Source organism: Bicyclus anynana, chromosome 2, assembly GCF_947172395.1.
Source record: "Bicyclus anynana chromosome 2, ilBicAnyn1.1, whole genome shotgun sequence".
Taxonomy (NCBI): domain Eukaryota; kingdom Metazoa; phylum Arthropoda; class Insecta; order Lepidoptera; family Nymphalidae; genus Bicyclus; species Bicyclus anynana.
In genome coordinates, this window is record NC_069084.1 from 7,179,565 (window position 1) to 7,202,392 (window position 22,828).

At 37.3% G+C, this 22,828-nt stretch overlaps 1 protein-coding gene across 1 annotated transcript in view; it reads left to right on the forward strand.

Annotated features, from left to right (window-relative positions):
- LOC112043779 (photoreceptor-specific nuclear receptor) overlaps positions 1-14,625 on the forward strand; it is a 30,342-nt gene extending 15,717 nt beyond the window's left edge. The window contains exons 5-11 of the mRNA XM_052885120.1: positions 3,435-3,549; positions 6,845-7,002; positions 7,991-8,081; positions 8,634-8,742; positions 10,949-11,063; positions 11,618-11,734; positions 14,300-14,625. Of these exons, the coding sequence (XP_052741080.1) occupies positions 3,435-3,549; positions 6,845-7,002; positions 7,991-8,081; positions 8,634-8,742; positions 10,949-11,063; positions 11,618-11,734; positions 14,300-14,538 (944 nt within the window). The 3' untranslated portion in view covers positions 14,539-14,625. The remainder of the gene's footprint in view (positions 1-3,434; positions 3,550-6,844; positions 7,003-7,990; positions 8,082-8,633; positions 8,743-10,948; positions 11,064-11,617; positions 11,735-14,299) is intronic.
- The last annotated feature ends 8,203 nt before the right edge of the window (positions 14,626-22,828 follow it).

The following is a 22,828-nucleotide window of genomic DNA, read 5'->3' on the forward strand; positions in this document are numbered from 1 at the left end:
TGCTGACCCAGACATAAGAAATATCTGAAATATTGGTGATTTGGTTCAAGTTGGATGTTGAATTTAACTTTGAAAGTCAACAGTGACAATAACATACCTACTAGCACAAGTTAGCTCTTACTGTGCTGTTATAAAATTAACTTTTATAGACGTAACTTCATATACCTAAAACAGTAAAAATAAAAGGCTGCCTTGGAGTTACAAACAAAGAAAACTTTGAAAAACCATGTTTTGTAATTATTGTAATTGTAAGGAATGAGATGGGGTGAATGACATAAATCTAGAAAGCCAAAACGTATGAACGTAGTTTAATTCACGTAGTTCGCGGTCGCCTGAGAATACGAGAATAAAGTATAGCCTATGACACTCACAGATAACGTGGCTTTCTAGTGGTAAAAGAATTTACAAAATCGATTGAGTAGATCCAGAATGTTATATAGTAGGTATAGATCAGAATATATCCTATTGAGTGCACATTTCGTATCGACCATCCGAAAAAGGTGCGAAAGTGTGAAGCTATGGTGACTCATGTGTGAAACAAATTATGATAGACGCGTCACTAATATTTGGCCTAACTAAGGTAAAGATCAAAAATAGTGTACATACATTGAAAAAAGTATATCTATCTCGCTCTCACGAGGAAATGTGACCTCAAACATGGCTGCGGCCGGATGTGGGTGGGGCGTTTGATTTATAGTGGGGGGATAGTGTGAGTGTGGGTTAACTACTGCTTTATTTGTGGTGGTACTGCACAGATTGATTAAACTTATTTCACTAGATGGAATCAGGTACCTATGCCCAGACACCTCAATAGCAGTTAACCACAAATTAGTCTAAAGATTTCAGAAACAAAATACTGCAAACTTTTTGATAATTTCAGAGCGTAGCACCGCACCGTAACGTCTACACTAATATTAAAAAGCTCAAGAGTTTGAACGCGCTAATTTCAAGAACCTACCTACCTAAGCCTACGGCGTAGTAGTGTAGCGAGAATTTAGGATCTACGATGTAATCTTAAACAAAAGTAAAACCGTATGAAATATAAACCGTTGGAATTAAATTTTAGATCAAAAATTGTGATCACATTGTGAAATTTGAAAGACATATGCACACAACTCTCGCAAGCTAGTTCGTGAAATAAAATAATGCAAAAGCTACAATGTGACTACGATTACACACACACACTAGCTGACACCGCCCGCTTTCACCTGCGTGGTTCCCGTTCCCGTAAGAATACGGAAATAATATATAGCCTATGGGCTTCCTCGATAAATGGACTATCTAACACTGAATTAGTTTTTCAAATCGGACCATTAGTTCCTGAAATTAGTGCGTTCAAATAAACAAACAAACTCTTTAGCTATACAATATTAGTAAACTTAAAGTAAAGTAGACAACTTGGGCATTGTAACTAAGGTAGGTATTTACAAGGATTATCATGCTTATTGCCAGCTACGTTATATTTTCTCCTTTATCGAGGTTACATGAAGTAAGTAAGGACAATTTAAAACACGTTCTAGAAAGTCCTATTGATTTAATAATATGCAGTAGGGATATGTCCTAAACCCTAATACAATCTCAGTTCTGCATAGAGCAAAAAAATATCTACAGTTAAGTCACGTAGAGTTGGTGCATAAAATAGAGCAAGACCTACTTCCATACGACCCGATGTACAGTCTACGTATCTTTACTCTGTGCTACAACGATGCGTCTGTAAGAAAACGTAGTAAGTGCCAATAATTTAGAATTTTCATTATTTCTTACATTCCTACTACTAAATTCTTATATTGCCTTATTGTATGCTAGCTGGCGCTCATAAAATATAACAGTCACTGTTGACTTCCAAAGTTAAATTCAACATTAAACTTAAACTAAATTACTAATGTTTCAGAAATTTCTGGGTCAACATACACAGACACTATATCACTTACCATCAGGTGAGATTGTAGTCAAGGGCTAACTTGTAAAGAATAATAAAAAAAAAAGATAATAGCTTTGTTTCAGCTATAGATCGATAAGTTTAGGTTTTGAGCCTTAGATGTCAGGCCAAAAACATAATAATATGTTCAGGTCTGGGATAGAGAACTCATGAAGCTGTCGATCTATTTCTGATTGCGACAATGTCTGTGTACCATTCCATTGGACTACGAAATTGATCTTGACTTAAATATCTCCGGACTAGACTAGTCTCCAGATTATAGTGCCGCCTTTTATAGTGATTATAAAAGCCGTACTCGAAATTCAACAGGGCAACTTGATCTATCTATCTAGAGGCAAAGCATAAAAATTGTAAATGGTTTTTATTTTTATAATAAGTAGTTAATATATGTAGGCTTTAGGTAGTCAATACAAGTTGGTAGTTTTAATATTATTTTTAAATAAACTTGTGAATTATTAAATAAATAATTAACAAAAAAACTCTACTGTTCAAATTCATACTAGATTTTTTGAAAATTTAATAATAACATCGATAGATGTCAATACCAATAAAAAATTGTTTAATTTCTTTAAATTTCGATTAATGTAAAAGATGTGGACCTATGAATAGTTTTAATGTCTGCGAAAATAGGTATTCGTAGAATTGCAGATAAAATGCCACATACGCGGTTATTCGCTAGAGCGGTGGGTGGTCTCACCCTCCCACGCGCGCAGAAGGCTTCCATTTGATTTTATTGCCTCGCCCGATCAACGTACCCCCACTGAACTTCGATTGAGAAAATCACCTACCTACCCACTTTATAACACATACTGGTTCAATATATTTGTATCTTTACTTTAATAAAATTTATTGAAAGGACGAAAATAAGCCTTTGACAGCCAGACCACGGAAATGAAGCGTTAGCGTTTTTATTTATTTACGTAGCATTCATGCACTTATGTAGGTATATACTATGGATGTTTCTGATACACTCAATACACTTAACATAATTCAGGTGAAATTTTAATCATATTGATTGATATTCTATGTGAGGCAAGCCTTCGTAATTTTATAAAGGTTTATTTATTAGCACATTCTACCATTGATATCTACTTATGTACGTACGTTAGGCAACTATACACTCAATACATAATTCAGGTGAAATTTTAATCAAATTGATTGATTTTCTATGTGAGGCAGTCCGTCATAATTTTGTAAAGGTTTAAAATTTGTAAGCACATTTTACCATTGATACCTACTTATGTTAGGTACATACTTACGTTAGGCAAGTATGGAGTTAAATAACATTATTTGTTATTGTATAGAAGGTTTAATATGTCTGGTTAGTACGAGTAAACTTAGTGCCAGTTTGCATCTAGCCTAGCTTCCAAACGCGGAAATGCAGCCAGTATTCTTGCCATCGTCCCAAGTGGGCGTGTTTTTTTAGTTATTAGTATAAGTTAGCTTAAATTTGTTATTATATTCTTTAAAATAATGTTGTTTTCTTATTCTACAGCAGTGCAAAACGAACGTCAGCCTCGAAACACTGCGACTATACGGCCGGAAACGCTACGGGATATGGACCAGGAGCGAGCTCTGAGAGAAGCCGCCGTCGCTGTTGGTGTGTTTGGGTAAGTTTACATCACAGAAACGCCCCCCTAGCCAAGTGGCATGTCGATTCTCTTTCTACGATCGCTAACGCTTCGAAAACTAGAAAAATGTATGGGAATGACATGTACAGATCTTGATTACGTGACCTCTCGATAGCAAATGTCATTCCCTTACATCTTTCTAGTTTTCGAAACGTTCACGGTCGTAGAAAGAGAATCGACGTGCCACTTGGCTAGGGGGGTAGACATCGCTAATCTATACTAATATTATAAAGCTGAAGAGTTTGTTTGTTTGTTTGCTTGAACGCGCTAATCTCAGGAACTACCGTAATGCATTTACTCAAGCCGTTTAAATCATAAAGTTTTAGGATTTTCAGACAGCTCTTTCCCGCTGATCTTTCAGAAACGACTTTAATTAATACGTCACCGGCGTGGAACCGCCTTTAAAGTGATCAGAAGGTAGCATATACGATGTTATTTTTCGCTTTTTAGTTTATTTGTCTGATTTAATTGGTTAAGAAATGACGAAGTTACATAGGCAACAAACAAAAAAAAGTCGGTTAAAACTACTAAATTAAGGAGGATTGAAATCATAGATTATAGAGTGCTATCAATTGTAAAGTACTTCAGAAAATAATGCCAGTTACTGCAATTTAACCCTATACTATGTTGACCACAAAATACATAGTTGGACAAGGAATTTTCCAATTTTAACTTATTCTGCATACCCTAGTTAAAAAACTTATGCACGCAACTGGTGTTCCAGTTAACCATTTAAACACGCAACCTTATAGGTACAAAGGATGGACAGTCTTTGACTCTTCTCTCGGAAACACTCTGTATATCGCACGTGATACGTGATACGAGTGAAACAGAACATATTTTAAGTTTAAAAATACATACAATATTTTGCACGGATTCCTATCTGTTTTTAACCGACTTCAAAAAGGAGGAGGTTCTCAATTCGGTCGGTATTTTTTTTTTTTATGTATGTACCTACACCGATTACTCATTAATAATCTAAAGAGCATTCGATTATTTTTTTTTTATTTTATTATACAAGAAACAAAAAGTGTTACATAATTAGGTACACAAATAGCCATTTTGTGAGGATGGCGAGTTCACCATTATGTTAAGTTATTATATAAAATAAAATTACCTATAAACATTAATTAATTAATTATTAACGTAAACACACAGGTCAGTGCTTTTTACGCCACAACGATCTTCAACCATCGGGTCCAAAGACCTGTATTTTTTTTCTTATTATGAGGCTCGGGAAACAATAGCGGTATAATAATAGAACGTGGGGTCAGGTGACGTCAGCCAACGTGGATCAAGCCTCAAGAGAGTTGATCAAAGGTTGGTTAACGGCTGACTGAATGCTCAACTGACGCGTCTGATTTGTTCGAGCCGTAAATGTAGTATACCTATTATGAACTTAGACAAACCTTATTAAATTGATTATTATTTACCTAAAAGAGCACGCGAGTCACTTGATGTAAAGTGGTTATCCCCACCACATGCACTAGCTTATGCACTGCCTTTGAAAAGTCTGTTTATTCATTATCATTATCAACCCATGGCAGACTTCACACACGTAGAGAATTAATTCTCTGGTATGCAGGTTTTCTCATGATGTTTTTCTTTCACCGTTTGAGACACTTGATATTTAATTTCTTAAAATGCACACAACTAAAAAGTTGGAGGTGCATGCCCCGGGCTGGATTCGAACCCACACCCTCCGGAATCTGAGACAGAGGTCATATCCTGGGCTATCACAGCTTATCCGCCCCTTAAATAACTGTAAGCTCAACATATCCTGACAGTGCTTCGTTTTCGCGCTAAAACGGTTGGTTTAAGTCGGATCTGGGAGATATTTTCGCATGGAATCGTCGGTTTTTCGCGGATAACAGCAATTTAGGTTAATTAATAATAATTATAATTTCTAACCATACAAACTTCCGCGAAGTAACCCCTGCTTCTAATTCAGTTAAATATACACCAATAATTATTCTAACAATAGATTTATAAAAGCTACTGCGATTAAACTGGTACGTACATATTAATCACAAAATATCAGAGTGCGTGACGTCTTTTCATAATATAAAATAATTGCTGCTTGTAAAGATAATTTTGTTGTTATTTTATTTTTTGATGCGATAAAAAAGGAAAAAAAATCTTTATTAAATATTTAGACAAAGTGAAAAGGTATAGATATAAACAGCAGAAATAAAATACCCAAAAGCCGTGAAAATATATTTCTGTAATAAAAAAAAACTTCATACCTCTTTTATTATTCAATTTTAGATAATGTACTAGGCTATCATAAGCATTTGGCAGTCAAATCTTGCCAATTGTGGGGAGTGCACACCATACTAAATCATTTGTATGAGAATTCGTTATGCTAATGTAATATTTGTAGAGCTTTGCCGGCTATGGGATTTTTATGGGGTCTGGGGCGGGAAGCCGAAGGTATGGCTAAGTAAACAACAAAAACCTTTTATACATTGTGATTTGATTTAAAAATAACTTTTTATTTGCTTACAATATGACGTTCAAACAGTATATTTTGTTTTCAAAACTTTTCCTATGCTTTTCTTGTTTTTATTTTTTTAAAAGAGTGCGAACATTCAACTTACACTTAAGTGCCTCGATTATTTAGTGTATATCTCGAATAATACGGCATTGTATTTGATTCCTTAGAAATCTAGTTATGCGGCTAGTTCCAGTGATTATCATAATACACACTCATATCTGATAGTGATTATTACTTACCTTCAAGTCGGAATGGAGCAACGTGATCGGTGTAAGCTCAAATTTCTTCCTCTATTTCACTAAATACTTAAACAGGATTAAGCTATCTCACTATATAGGGCAGCAGGTTAATATGTAACTCGAAGTACCATTCAAGTAATCAGTCACTACATCGTTAATCATCGTATTGTCGTTTTTGCAATTATCGTCATTTTACGTAAAGTAACATTACTTAGTATATAGAAAAGGTGATCACTAACAAGCTAATTTTTCGTGAGTAGCTTCATCTCGATGAGACGATCAACTTTTTTTTTACGAAAATTCTTGATTTTCAATTGAAAATGGAAATTAAACACAGGTAACCCGCCTGTGTAATTTCAGGCATATGTATCTAAGGCTTAACAGTTAATGGACGACGTGTTCCTTGCATTTCTTGCGAAGTGTTGCTCTGTTATACATAAATCATTGTCCAGCTGATGGCAATGGTTTTCCACCTTATGGGCCATCTACATTGTTAATTTATTACTATTAAAAAATTAAAGCCCTCTTCCTGTTTCAGGCCCCCAGTATCACTAGCGATGGCGCTGTCCCCAGCTCGGTACCCGCTGCTGTCACCACACTACGCCCCCCTGCCGCCACCGCAGCCCACCCAGCCGCCGCAACCCGACTCATCCCACGACCACAACGACGGCAGCCACGCGCACTCTGACAGCGACGGTATGTGTAGTGTATTCATCGCTACACTACGCACTTTTGCCGCCGCTGTAGCCTTACCCAGCTGCCGCAACCCGACTGATCCCACGACCACAACGACGGCAGCCACGCGCACTCTGACAGCGACGGTATGTGTAGTGTATTCATTGCCACACTACGCGCCTTTGCCGCCGCCGCAGCCTTACCCAGCCGCCGCAACCTGACTCATCCCACAACCACAACGATGGCAGCCACGCGCACTCTGATAGCGACGGTATGTGAAGTGTATTCATCGCCACACTACGCGCCCCTGCAGCCACCGTAGCGCACCCAGCCGCCGCAACCCGACTCATCCCACGACCACAACGACGGCAGCCACGTGCACTCTGACAGCGACGGTATGTAGTGTGTTCATCGCCACACTACGCGCCCTTGCCGCCACTGCAGTCTACCCAGCCGCCGCAACCTGACTCATCCCACGACCACAACGACGGCAGCCACGCGCACTCTGACAGCGACGGTATGTGTAGTGTATTCATCGCCACACTACGCGCCCTTGCCGCCACTGCAGTCTACCCAGCCGCCGCAACCTGACTCATCCCACGACCACAACGACGGCAGCCACGCGCACTCTGACAGCGACGTTATATTATTTTTTTAAAAGAGTGTGAACATTCAACTTATATTATACTTTTTTTTAAAGAATATTTGCCATATCTTTTAGATAGGAGTAATATTTCTATTCCCTCCACCTAGTTTTGTGTTACGAGTGGATACGACAATAGTCGCCTGTTAACAACAACACTTAAGGAACACGTCTGATAAACAAATAAACTATTATGATATTAGTCAAGACTATGATATATCCCGCGATATCCTGCCAATTCTGCGTAGCAATGCCACGCAGGTCCAACATAACTTGACAAAATTCAGTTATCTTATGTAGGTACCTTATGCACTATAAATCTTTATTATTCATATTATTGTTTTTCTAATAGTAATGTTGTTCCAGACGACAGTATCGACGTCACCAACGAAGAGGATTCAACGTCATACTCCCCACCAGCCGTCTCCAGCTATTCCCAAAGTTGTATACCTTATGGGTATGTATAACCTTTACTTTTTCAATTATTTTGGGTATATTCTATAAACTAGTTTACGATTTCTTTTATTAAACAAGGAGATTAAATAAATTAATAAAAAACATAATCATTTAATACTGTTCGGCCGCAAATTTTGCAAAAAAGGCAACGTATGTACAATGAATCAATGTGAATATTTTCTATGATTTGTTTCTTATCCCATAATATAAATAACAGTGTGTCTTTTGCAGTTTGATACTGTGACGATCATGTAAACGTAAACGCGAATTTCCAAGGAATTGAAACAGCGCCATCTAGTGGTACGCCCAAGTGTTTTAATTCCATATAAATTAACGTTTACGCGATCGTCACAGTATGAAAACATTGAAAAGTTTTCATAATTCGGTGACCGTTGTCCCAGGGCCTGATCCAGCTATTTCGCCGCTCTTGGCAAAGATAAATTTTGCCGCCCTTTATATACACGAAATATTCTTTTTTATTTTAGGGTTCCGCACGGGGCCTGCGTTGTCCTTTTGTAAGATATCTAACATCTTTTTGGTTCTTTTTGGTCAGACCTCTTGGCATGGAGAGCGCGGCAGAGACAGCAGCGCGCTTGCTGTTCATGGCGGTCAAATGGGCCAAGAACTTACCTTCCTTCGCCAGCCTCGCCTTCCGTGACCAGGTACCTTTATTCTTCTATAACGTTAAAGTCTAAGAACTCGTGAACACCTTCGTCATTTTATAAAAGCTGAAAGTTTGTCATGCTCTTATAACAAGTAAAGGACATTTACTACTTCATAAACATTGCCAATGATTTCATTTGCGGAAAATTCCAAGATATTGTTTCTCATAGAACTTAAACGTTGCTCTGATATGTATAGCAGGCGCTCGAACTCTTTGAACATTTTAACGCATTGATTCTCAATGCTACCCATGTAGACTCGATGGTTGGTACGTTGGCGTGGGAGTTCACGATTCTTAAACGATAGTCTAGGAAAATTTACCTGTTTTCATACCTAATGGGAAATTTTCGAAATAATATAATTGTGAATTGATTGGTGGTGTTGGTTTTATTTTTTATTACATGAAATATCGTGCAAACAGTCAAAAAGACTATGAGCAGATGGGTTTTAGGTTTGATATTGGTATGTAACATGAGTATCCCCCACTAGAGACATTCATATTGTAGTTAAAACTGGACTATTACTCATCCAGCTCGGAGATTATTTTTCTTTTCAGGAGTTTAAGATAGTCTGGTATAGTGAGCTGAGCTGCCAGAGATTGGAACATCATCCCAATGATGGTGTTCCAATCCCTGTTTATAAGTCCTGCTCCACTGTTGGACTTCCTCTTTCATCGTGGTGTTAGTAGATATTAAAAAGTACAGTTGGCTGGAATCGCTCTTTGACTGGACAACTTTACCTTTTTGACATCCACTCACAGCACAATCAATTAATAATTTATTTTTATTCGAAAACATTCAGCTGTTGATTCAGCTGCAACGCAAATGTCCATAGATCAAAATTCTCATAGAAACATTTTTGTTTAGTTTTTGGTAGAAATGGGATTCCACTGGAACCAGCTAAATTTTAAAAGTGGTCTATGAAAAAAATTAGTTTGGGAACCTCAGCTTTAACATATCTGGCACATGGTCATTAAAAGGTTGACGATGATAACCTTGCATTTTGACTACAGTAGGCCTATGTACATTTCTCGATGAGAATAAGAGAAATATAAATAAATGACCAACAGCGACGGTATCGCAAATGTCACTCTGTGTCGTTGCGATGGGTCCAAAGAGACGATGCTTTCGATATATTTACAGGCCTCCTGTCCATTGTAAGAAAGGAATTTGTAACGTCGACCCACCACTCTGTATACGGTAGTAGGTACCCAGTGGATAATTGATTCTGGTACGATCATGATCGGGTTTTAGTGATAAATTAAATGTATATTATTTAAACGGGTGCACACCACGATAAAACGACGAGATTTTTAATATCGATATTTATATATATTGGTGGTAGAATTGTGCAAACCAAGAGGACGCCGCGAAACGCCTAATTACAAAAGCGATGTCGTGAGTGTGGTTTGCCTAAACAGCCAAAAACGCGAGGTTGTTGAAAAAAGAAAAAGAACAAGAAAGAGGGTAGATCGATTCTGCCCCTAACAGCTGATGTCAACTTTGCATCTCGCAACTTCAGTCCCGTCGTGAACACGATCCATGCAACTGGGTCGAAATATCGACATTAAAAATCTCGTCGTTTTATCGTGGTATGTACCCGTTTAAATAATATTCATAATGAACAACCACGAAATAAGTTAAAAATCATGAAATTAAATGTAATTAATGTGTTATTCTCCAATACCAAATTAAAATACAGACTTGCCAACTTCTACTGGCTGCTGTTGAGAATTTCGCAGAAGATAGAAATGTCTAATATCCCATCCCATAGACTTATAAACCTAAAGATTCGTACCCGATCATGTTAAAAACTGCACCAACGAAACTGGTGTCATCATCATCATCAACAACCCATATTCAGCTCACTGCTGCGCTTGAGTCTCCTCTCAGAATGAGAGGGGTTTGGCCAATAGTCCACCATGCTGACCCAATGCGGATTGGCAGACTTCAAATACGCAGAGAATTGAGAAAATTCTCTGGTATGCAGGTTTTTTCACGATGTTTTTGCTTCACCGTTTGAGACACGAGATATTTAATTTCTTAAAATGCACTGACAAGTCGGAGGTGCTTGCGCTGGACTGGATTTGAACCCACACCCTCCGGAATTGGAGGCAGAGGTCATACCCACTGGGCTATCACGGGTCTCTGAAACTGGTGTACCCGTCATCTATTGCTTGGAGTTTTCAAGAAGTATTATTTGCAGGTGATTCTGCTAGAAGAGGCGTGGTCGGAGCTTTTCCTTCTGAACGCGATACAGTGGTGTGCGCCGCTAGACGCTGCCTGCGTCGCGCTCTTTGGCACCGAACAGACTGACCAAGGTTGGTACACCTATTTTCATAGTAAAAGTTGAAGCAAGTTCTTTATTTAAAAAATATGTAAGTAATCCTAATCTGACCGTTGCCGAGAATCGAACAGATGAATATGTTGAGAACCACAGCACTAACAATAGAAGTCTACTAACAGTAGAAGAAGAATAAGAGAAGTCGTTGAATACATTGAACGCTAAAGTCAGGCCGCTAGATTGTATTTTTGACAGGTCGTGATCGAATGGAACAAAATCAATTACAATTGCCTTGTTATTTTGTCTCATCACTACAAAGACAAACAATTACATTTTACCTTGAAAGAGCGCAGTTCAAGAACCTTGTAAGCCACTTAACAATTATATCTTTAATATGATCAATATTCCCATTCCCCTCCAACTAGTTGAGAAAGACTGTGCTAGGAGTGGGTACGACAATAGAACAACAGGGCGGGGATCGAACCACCAGTGATGAGTACGACCGCTCCTACCGTTGAGCTATTGAGGCAAACCTGTCAGAAACGCAATTTCTGAGCGGCCGGTTTTCAAGATATTCGTCTTATTGTACAGATAACGGCGGGTCGGTGGTACTGCGAAGGCTGCGTTCAGTGGTGGCGCGGTACCGGAGTGTGCTGGTAGACCCCGCAGAGTTCGCCTGCATGAAGGCCATCGCGCTCTTCAAGTGTGGTAACTATACCAAAACATTCGCTTTCATTGGGTTGTACCAACTCAACTATAGGCCGAGATTTTTTTGTTAAAAGCACAATATTTCACAACTTGACTCAGGACGCAACCCAGGACCTCTACTCATTCGTATCCGGTCCATGTCATGTCCACCATGTTATGTCCACATACGGCTTTGAATTACTAATTATTGTCACCATTGTCTAATAACATTACCTGCGGGTTAATGATTTTTTATTTTTTTTATTTTTATTCTTTACAAGTTAGCCCTTGACTACAATCTCACCTGATGGTAAGTGATGATGCAGTCTAAGATGGAAGCGGGCTAACTTGTCAAGGAGGAGGATGAAAATCCACACCCCTTTCGGTTTCTACACGGCATCGTACCGGAACGCTAAATCGCTTGGCGGTACGTCTTTGCCGGTAGGGTGGTAACTAGCCACGGCCGAAGCCTCCCACCAGCCAAAAAATGAAATTGAGATTGTATGTAACAAATGTCATCAGGTGCATGGTAGTTATCATACAGTAGGTACCTACCTAGGTTTCTCAGTTGATTGCTGTTTATTTCCATAGGTTGTTAATAAAGACCAAATTAGTGAATAGGCCATCTGACGTTTCAAAGGTTTAGTGAACTAAGCTTATTGAAATACCCAAATTAATTGTGACTTTGACTTTTGACTTCTGACTTTGAACTGAACAAAACTCAATTATTTAATGGTAGTCTCAATTATTTTAATTACCTACTTTAAATAAATAAAAGTTTTTATTTATTCATTGTGCGACAAATTGTTGCTTTGTAAATCAAAATACATAAATCTGTAGGTGCAGTTAACATTTTTTGTTTACCTATTACATACCTAATTATTTGTTAATCGTCGTATCTACATCACGAATAATACAGAAAAACTCTTAAAATTACATACGGAATCACCAGGACATCCCCAAAACCTAGATTAAATCAAATAAACCCGTCCATGTACAAAATAGCCCAGTAAATTCCCATTAGTCATAATGGGAATTTACTTAATCTTAATCAGAGGAAGCTCTTCCTTTATTACTGTAATGCTCTTGTCTACTCAGAAATTGATAAATAAAAAATGCAATAACCCCATATCTATATCTATATCTATATCTATACTTCTATACTAATATTATAAAGAGGTAAAGTTTGTAAGTTTGTAAGTTTGTCACATTTTTTAAATGGGGTAATCTTCGGAACTACTGGTCCGATTTCAAAAATTCTTTCACCAGTAGAATGCTACATTATCGGGGAGTGCTATAGGCTATATTTTATATTGGTATCATATATATTAGCCGAGTTAACACAGTTTTAGTCATACAGGTCGGACCGAAAATCCTCTCAAGCAGACTTATTCGCATGCGCTGCCTTAACCAATGTGTAAAATTGAAATTAATGTATGGAGACTTTATGTATCTTTAAAAGTTCTACAAAAAAGTCCGCGACACCATATATCTATCTTCTATATATTAGCAGATATAGTACCTTTTGTGTTTTAAAAATTATTAATTTTATATACTTAGGTTTGCGTCATTATTTATGCTACTTAACTTAAATCCTTATCAAAATAAATTATTTAATAATCACAAGAATATTATGGAGATAAGATTTGCCCTTTACAGTATGTTAATTAGTTAAATAGTTTCGGAAATAATACAAAATTTCTAAAAGACGCAGAAATTCCGCTATATGACGCCCGGCGCTTTCATTTACGTAGTTCCCGTTCCCGTGTGAATATGGGGATCAAACATAGTATATGACACTCGCAAATAACGTAGCCTTCTATTGGTAAAACAATTTTCCAAATCGGTCCAGTAGATCCAGAGATTACCTCCTACAACGACACAAACTTTACCTCTTTATATTATTAGCATAGAAGTCTGTCTCTATTTCCCTTGGTCATACCACCACTCTCGAAGGACTGGACCGATTTTACTAAGGGTAGGAGTAAGATAGAGAAGTTATAGAGTAGGGTAGGGTACGGGTAGGGAAGCGTAGGGGTAGTGTAGGGGTAGGGTAGGGGTAGAGCCGGGGTAGGGTAGAGGTAGGGTAGGGGTAGGGTAGAGGTACGGGTAGGATTGGGAAGTGGTAGGGTAGGGGTAGGATAGGGTTAGGAAAGGGATAGGGTACGGGGAGGGTAGGATGGGGGTAGGGTGTAGGTAAGGTAGGGGTAGGGTAGGGGTAGGTTTGGGGTAGGGTAGGGGTAGGGTGGGGGTAGGAGTAGGGTAGGTGTAGGGGTAGGGTAGGTGTAGGGTAGAGGTAGTGGTTGGGTAGGGTATGGGAAGGGTTGGGGTAGTGGTAGGGTAGGGGTAGGGTAGGGTAGGGGAAGTAGTAAAGTTGACATCGAAATTTACGCGGACGAAGTCGCGGGCGTCCGCTAGTTAATTAATATTTTTAATCCTCTCATTATCATTTATTTTGTCTAGTAGGAAAAAGGTACCTTTTTCCCTACCTCTTTCACCTACCTACCTTAACGACTACCACATATTAGGGAACAGGGAAGTAAGTCATTTATTAGGTACAATAATCTATCTGTAATTCTCTTACAGAAACCAGAGGTCTCAAAGACTCCCTCCAAATAGAGAACCTCCAGGACCAAGCGCAGGTGATGCTGATGACTCACGCCCGGACCGCGCACGGCGCAGCGCCGGCCAGGTTTGGGAGGTTACTTCTCTTACTGCCTCTTCTGCGTATAGTGACCCCTCAACAGCTGGAGAGGGAGTTCTTCTCCAAAACTATAGGACAGACGCCGATGGAGAAGGTTTTGGCTGATATGTATAAAAATTAAATTGTTTCGAAAAACATAGAATAGAGAATGATCCAGAATGAGTCTTTATAAGTCACACGGTGACGTCAGTGTAATCCATAAATAATGCAAACTTCTCGCGCGACTTTGACAACCGCATAATGTTGTTTTGTATTTCAAGATTTAACACTAGAGTTACAAAATTGTTGTTAGAGTTTGGCTAATAAAATAGAGATTAAATCGCCCACCAAAAAAAATCATCTTAACAAATTAAAACACATGCGTTTTCATGATTTGTTTAAATTGTTTTTTGTTTTTGAATACTTTACTACCTATACTTTAAGTATTAAACTCAGTTATTCCAATATTTGCAATGTAATTTTGAGAATTTACTCCGATTTTTTTTTAATTTGGCGGGCGATTTCAGTCTCTACTTTTATTAGCCAAACTCTAACAACAATTTTGTAAATTAATATCTTATTTAACTAATAATCAATTTATGTATAAAAATACTCCATCGTCTTTATTTAATTTTTGTGAATAGTTTTTAAAATATTTAAACATAAGACGCCATTTTTCTTGAACAAATATTGACTGATGCGATGCTTTGTGTCGTACTGACACGAGAATATATTCGTTTTTGAATTTGTATTTGGAATGGCTGCATCACTACCGTGTCTGTGCGCTCTATCTGCATATTATTCTTTAATCTGTTCGAAAAATAGAAACTTGTAAAAATTGTGTTTCAAATAAGCTAAGGCTAAGGTTTCCAATATGCGCTGTTATAGTTATTGTACATATTTGTAAGTAGGTAGGTAGGAGGTTTTCAAAAACCATCGGATAAATGCAAACTCTATATTTTTTTGCTTATGAGCCAGAAGTTTTTGGCTCATAAGCATAAAATATAGAGTTTTGAAAATGCAATGGTTGATCTTCTGTATTAATGTTATAGTTATATGTCTTTGCTTGTATAGCTTGGCAAATTCGTTAGTAACACTCCCGATGGTCCGCGCGGGCCGGGAGGGGGTAGGGGGCAGTCCTTCCCCCCCGTCGCCCGCATATCATGGGAGTGTCATCAAGGAACTTGCCAAGCTATATCCTTCAGCAGTTGGATTTCTGCTTAAAAATGACGACAAATGACAGTTTTTGCTGATATGTATATAATAGCTTGTAAAAATATAAGTGTTTCGAATATGTTAAGGTTCTAATTCTCGCAATTATTCTTAGTGTACATAATATTTGTAAGTACATTCCATATAATTATATCTAACTCTGTACTTCTCATTCTATAAAATTGTACCCCTGAACTTCTGGATAAGGAGTTCTTCTGAAAAACCGTTGGACAAACACCGATGGAAACGGTTTTGCTGATATGTATAGAACATAAATTGTTTCACGAAAGCAGTGGTTGATCTTAAACGTTCTGTCAAAGATAATGTACATATTTGTATGTAAATAGTATATTAAAACTTGTGATTTTAGTTAGGTAATTGCCTACTAGTTATATGATTTATGGTATATGGCTCTATTAGGTAGACTCTCCTTGGTTTTTGTTTAGCCGAAACCACGTGGCTATCGATCCTTTGGTACTTACGAGGTATTAGAAGCTTCGATGTCTTAGAACTGAAAATAACTAGTAACCTATACTCACAGTAAAATGCTGGTAGTAAATTAAAAATAGTTAGAGAAATAAATATCTAATTACTCACATTATGCTTGTCCTAACTAATACCCGCGAATTCATCTGCGTGAAATTAGTAATTTATGCATTTTTTTCTAAATTACAGTCAAATCCAGCCAGTAGTGTTTACGTTAAAGAACCATTATTTCAATAAATTTTTCGCAAATCTCACAGAAACCATGGTTTCTTTCGAGACAACCTTTGAGTTAATCTAGGATATATCCTACCTAGGTTTAAAAATAAAAACGTTACAATTTTACAATTTTAGGGTTCCGTTGATACCTACGTCCGAATGAAAAAAATGGATCCTACTATTTACCCTTTAAATTAATAAAGTATGCAATCTTATAATAAACCTACTCCTGGCGTCGTTACGTAGTCACGTCACGACCATCATCCCTTCAGTCACCCCTTGCATTGATCACGTATGTACTAAGTAACTAGTAATAAGCCCCGCTCAACTTGGTGGTGCATACTCCTCTATGGCTAAATGTTACTAATTATGGCTATTAGGTACTAGTACCAGGGTTAATGTTTAGTTTATCGGGACATACAAGGAAAAACCAAACCTTTGCACATGTTTGTTGTTTATGCTCTGCATGTTATGACACAATACTTATTGTTATAATTAAGTAAGCATAATAAACTACGCATGTAGATAAATAATTTTAATAGTACCTAATACCGAGGAATATCAAAATACAAATATCATTTAAAGGAAACACACTAGGTACCTAACAAAATGAAATTTTCATCATCATGGACAATCTTCGTTTTCAGGTCACTATTACAGGCTAATAGTGCACCTATACTCAGCGTTACTCGGTGTTTTTGAAGTCGGTTGTTTTTTTTTTATAATTTTTTTTTAAATGTCCAGAATCAGTCTCACATCTTTAACTCGGGCATAGGGATGACATATTCACAATTCTTGAAATACATACAATTTTATCATGAATTTTCATCCCTAATGTATATCCCCTCGATGCAGAATGGGGATGATGACTAGGTTTGAATATATTGATTTTTATGATACATTCGGGTAAATAAGGTCAATGTTAATTGATTTATACATAAAAAGCAAAGATTGTCTAGATATTTGCAAAATAAATAAGATTATAAAATTTCAAAATGTATTAAATTATTTTTATCGTAATAAGATGAAAATTCATACAGTTTAGCTTCCTTACATTGAATGTGACATTTTTCAATAGATGGACTATAAACATAAACGCACACATAACAAAGATATTAGTAATTTTGTTTGAACGCCCATACAAACCTAACAATCAGCGAGCCAACGACGTCACTAAATCGTGCCATTTTGTATGGAGCGTTTTTCAAGGATCCGCGGCAGCGCCGCAAATCTGACCCTTTAAATTTCGGTAGCTCCGAAAGTAATGATCGCAAATACCCTTTTACCTACTTTTACAAAATTGCTTTGCTATTAGTATACTCTTAATTTATACAATACAATTTAAAAAAAACTGTCATCATCCCTATTTTATGATGTTTATAGCCAATACTACGTACCTACTAACTTGATTCTCATGGAACTAATGGAATTAGAACTTACACTTTGATTACAATATCAATTAAGAAATCTGACGAATGGGTTTTCGATAACGCGGTTTTCCTCGTAGATACTTATTCATTAGAAAACGTTAACGCGTTGGGTGTTTTAAAAAGTCTGTCATTACAAACATAATGGCTATTACTATTTCTACCAAATACATCATAATATTCAAGAAGGTGATCAGCTTTAGGCAAACTTGCTCGGAAAATGCCAAAGGCAATGCCCGCGAGTCGCGACGTAGTTCACACTTCATAATACGTCGTTAGAATTCGTATTTAAGGGGATGCTTTGAAAATACATTCCAGCACCTTGGGACGTTAGGGTCCCAAGGTGCTGGAATGGCAACCCGCACTACAAATCGCAGTGTTGGCATAAAAATAATTATTCTAAAAACATTAATTTTTCTAGTTTTAAATTACTATGGTATCAACTAAACGCGTAAAATTCGGTTGACTCATTGCAGAGATACAAAATTTTAAGATATTCAGAGAAGTGTTTTTCAATTTAATTAGGTAGGCACTTAGTTGTGTAGGTATCTTTCATACGAAAAGTGACCTTAACCATTCGCTGCCCGCGATTATTTTATCGAAAAGCCCGTCTGCGTTGAAGAAGCCGACAGTCAGGGAATGCGGTTTTAATCTACCGTTGAGAGCCATTTAAAAAATCTTTATATTCCTCTAACGCGCGGTGCATGATACTGTGCTCGCCTATTGCCCTAAGTTTACTTTATATTTTTTTACATGTCACGTAACGGATACGATGGTCGACCGGTCGTCCATTTAGGAGTCTAGAGGATAAGATGAAGTTTTGGTTTTAGCCGAAACTGAAGCTGACGCTGAAATTCGGTTTGGTTTCGGCCGTAAAAATAGTTTTGGGCGGACAGTATCAATTTGTAATGTGAGATTAGATACTCAATTTAAATATAGCTGCTCCTCCTAGATAGATTCCTGGCTACGTCCGTGGTAGACACGTTAACGATTCCTCTATGGTTGACGATCATCGATATAAATCGTTAGATGGGCCCCTCCATATTAAAGAACGCACAATTTTATGCTATTACCCAAAGACGTGCAGGCACTTCTTATCTTAGTACGTAACAAGCGCATGCTGTGAGTGGAGGTGGACGAATTCAATAATTTGATTTTTTACCTACCTAAGCGACAAACCTACTTTGATAATGTTCGCCTTAATACTAATATGGCCATGACATGGCAGGCCCGCAGCGTATTTGCATAACAAAATCGTATATTTTAATCCTCACTAAATTCAATAAAGAACTCGAATACGAGGTGGTGGTGTAGGAAAAAACAACTTCATTATAGATTTACTCACGTTGTCTTTGCAGGATATACAGTAGGACCTACCTACACTATGTAATTAAAGTAAGTTGGTAACTAGGTAGGTACCTAGTAAGTTGGCGGTGTAATGTCAACCACTGAAGATCAAATAATCCCACATGCCTGCAACGCTAACTGCTTGACAGACGATAAACTGATCGTGTATTGGTCACGATGTGCATGACATCATGCCGATCGCGATCAATACACGATCAGTTTTATCGGACGTCAAGTCGTTAGTGCTGCAGGCATGTGGGCTTATTGGATGGTGAGTGGCTAGCATAAGAGAGTACATTAAATAGTTTTTCCCGGTCTTTATCAATACTATGGTCGATGATGAATTTATATGCCCACCAACCCGCATTTGAGCAGCGTGGTGGATTAAAGCTCCATATCCCCACTCCTAAATGAAGGGAGTCCTTTAATGGGCCGTTAAAATAGGTTATTAATGTTGGTGATATTTTTAGGACCTCATCCTTTAAATTGATATAGGTTGGTGGTAAGGTAAGGTGTAGGTGTGCCTAATACCTAAGTACAGGTTATACATAAAGTATGCCCTTTCGCCGCGCCCCTACGTAACTGGTGGTACCTAAAATCTTGTACGATATAAATATTGCATCCAATTATACGTCACTGGGTCCATCTGTCTACAAAGTAAGCTCGCGCCAACACAGAACTCATCAGGCATTATTTTAGCCAAGCGCAAACTCATCTCCCAACGTAGTTACGGCAAATGTTCAGGTTCACCAACATACCTACCTACTATATAATATTTCCTAAATAAAACTAGTAAGTACATAGATAGACCAAGCCTCAGTCTCCTAGTCAAAAGCCGGTTTGAGATAATTATTCTATCCTATTTTTGTAGGATGAATCATGCAATTCGCAAACTTGAACCCAAGTGTGCCCGAGTATTTAAATAAATTAAAAGACGGTTAGCCACATTATGCTTGCATTCTAACAAAACACCAAAGTATATGACATAAGTAATATAATATTATATTAATCTAAATGATTTAAGTATAATAGGTGCGATTATTTGGGTTATTGTAGTAACAAGAACAACTAGTGAGCTAAAAAGCGTTTGCTCAGTTAGAAGAGTAAAAAAAATTAAAATAAAAGTAGCCTAAGAAACCTTACTCCTTTCTACCTTACTCTTTTCTGTTAGTGAAAGTCCTGTCAAAACCTGACCAGTCATTTAAAAGATAAGCCGAGCCGGAACAACAAAGGACAAAAATTTTAAAAACCCTTGGGATCAGATTCTTGAAAATTATATGGCAAGTTCGTTAATAAAACTCCCATGATATGCGGGCGACAGGGGGAAAGACTGCGCGGGTGTGAAAGCGTGCGTGCGGGGAAATGACGTGCATCAGTCGTGAGTTTATCATTCATCGTTACACGCCCCCCGCCCCGCGCGCAACATCGGGAGTGTTACGAACGAAGTTGCCAAGCTATAATGCAAGTTTTGCACGTATTTATTATATTTTCACTGCAGTATAAGACGGTAGGTATATCTTACCAACATAATTATTCTAGTCTAGTCTAGTGTTTGCTTCTGCAAAAACCTAATTAGGATAGATAGGCAAATAGGAACCTAATATAATGCTTTATGTCAGCTCAAGTACCTATTTATGAGTAAAATATTTTTAAAAATAATGTTTTTAATGTACATAAAATAATTACGTAGATTATAACTAGAAAACACATATACCAAGGTAGGGCAACTTGTAAAAAAGCAGTTTTCTCTAACGTGTGCACTGGGTTACTAACAACCACTGTAGAAAACTCGAACTCGATAATATTATAATAATGACTGTAATTACTTACTTAATTATAATTTAATTAGATTTATTAAGCTCATGCTAGTACTTACTGCCAAATGTAACCAAAAATAGCAAAAATATAATTAAATAAATAAATGTTATCAAATAATTAATTGAAGGTAGTTTGTTTTATTCAATCATCTCCATTATTATGATCTACTTACAGTGAACTTCGTACTAATAAAACGAAAGTGTCCATATACAATTATTTAGTTTTTAATTTCCTTTATTAAAAAATATAAAAAAGTAAAAAGTATCCTTACACCGTCGATCTTGAGTTTAAATCCTTAAAGCCTGCTACCTTATAAAGCCAGAAACAAACCAGTAGAAACAAACCAGTGGCGAATTTAACAGCATACTAAGTACACTGGAGTCTATGGCGGCAGATATTTAACTGGGTGGCAAAGGAAAAAATATTTTCGTCTTACATTATTGTTTACGAGTAGGTACGTAACAATAAAAATATCGACGACAACGAAATTTATCGAGAAACTGATTTGTACCTATTTAAGATGATAAAGCACAAATCTTAAAGTTCCAATTTTATTACAAAAAGTGATTAATATTATTGCGAACTGGGGTATGGCATTTCAGAGGTCCAGTAGAAGCGGCAACAAAAAAAAATATATAATTAAACAAACTTACCTATATACTTAGGGTCGAATTGAGGAACACCTACTCCTTTTTTTGAACTCGGTTAAAAAGCGGCAGACTTGTAAATCTGCCACTGGTACAAATATAGTATTGCCTAGAGTTTGGCTAATGAAAGTAGAGAATAAATCGCCGCCAAATTTAAAAAATCATCTAATAATTTAAAAAAACATGCGTTTTCATAATTTATTTACATTTTTTTTTGTTTGTTTTTACTGCCCATAAACTAAGTTATTCCAATATTTGCACTCTAATTTTGAGAATTTACTCCGATTTGTTTTTAATTTGGCGGGCGATTTCAGTCCCTACTTTCATTAGCCAAACTCTACCGTAGATATCTTTGGCACCAAGGTGCAAGTACCTACTTACTGGCAAACTTTTAGATTCTAAGAGGAAGGTCTGGCTAAGACAGTCTCGTATGTATTTTAATTTATTTCCTCTCAACGCAAAACACAAGTGGAAATAGGGGTTTCCCTTGACGTTTTCGTTATTCACGATTGTCATAATATAATTCTTGGTACCGCCTACGCAACAGCTGTTGACCTCTTTGGTACGTTCAGCACACATGTTTTGCATATCGTGTGGAAAATGTATGTAGGTATGAGATTTGGCAAATTAATCTACCCCAATGCTGGCAACGAGGCAAGTACCTCCATTTCATGTAAGCCCTTAATATTGGTGGGGATACCCACGAAACGTAAAGCACTTAATGCACGCCATTGATGATCAATTATTTTGAAAATCTCGACTTATGAAACGTCTTCTATACCGTTTGCGCTGCAGAACCGTAAGAAAAATTGACCGTCAATGGCTGACTTAATCTGCAGGATACCTACGCTTAGGGACTAGGGTAACCAAAAACAAAAATTACTTCAGAAATACTCATTCAGCACGTCAGGATAATGGTAAGGTTGGTTGGCTAAAAAGTGTTCATTTAGAAAATCTGACGATTTCTGTGTAACCTAGGGGAATGCGGTGGTTAAAAACCTGCAACATAAAACCCTTGTACAATTTCCCAAGCTATTAGCGCGTTTTATTTTGAAAGAAATAATCCCTAATATTTCCTGACAGTTTAGCAAGACAAAGTTACAAAATATTCTTTAGTTTTTTATTCACAGCTGAGAGCGAAATCAGTAGTACTTAATCATTTATGCCACAGACACCTTATTTAAATTTTCTGTTTGTCTGGGCTAATCTTTGGAACGGCTGAACCGATTTTAACGAGACGGAGCAACATATAGGCAACATTTTATCCCGAAAAATGCAT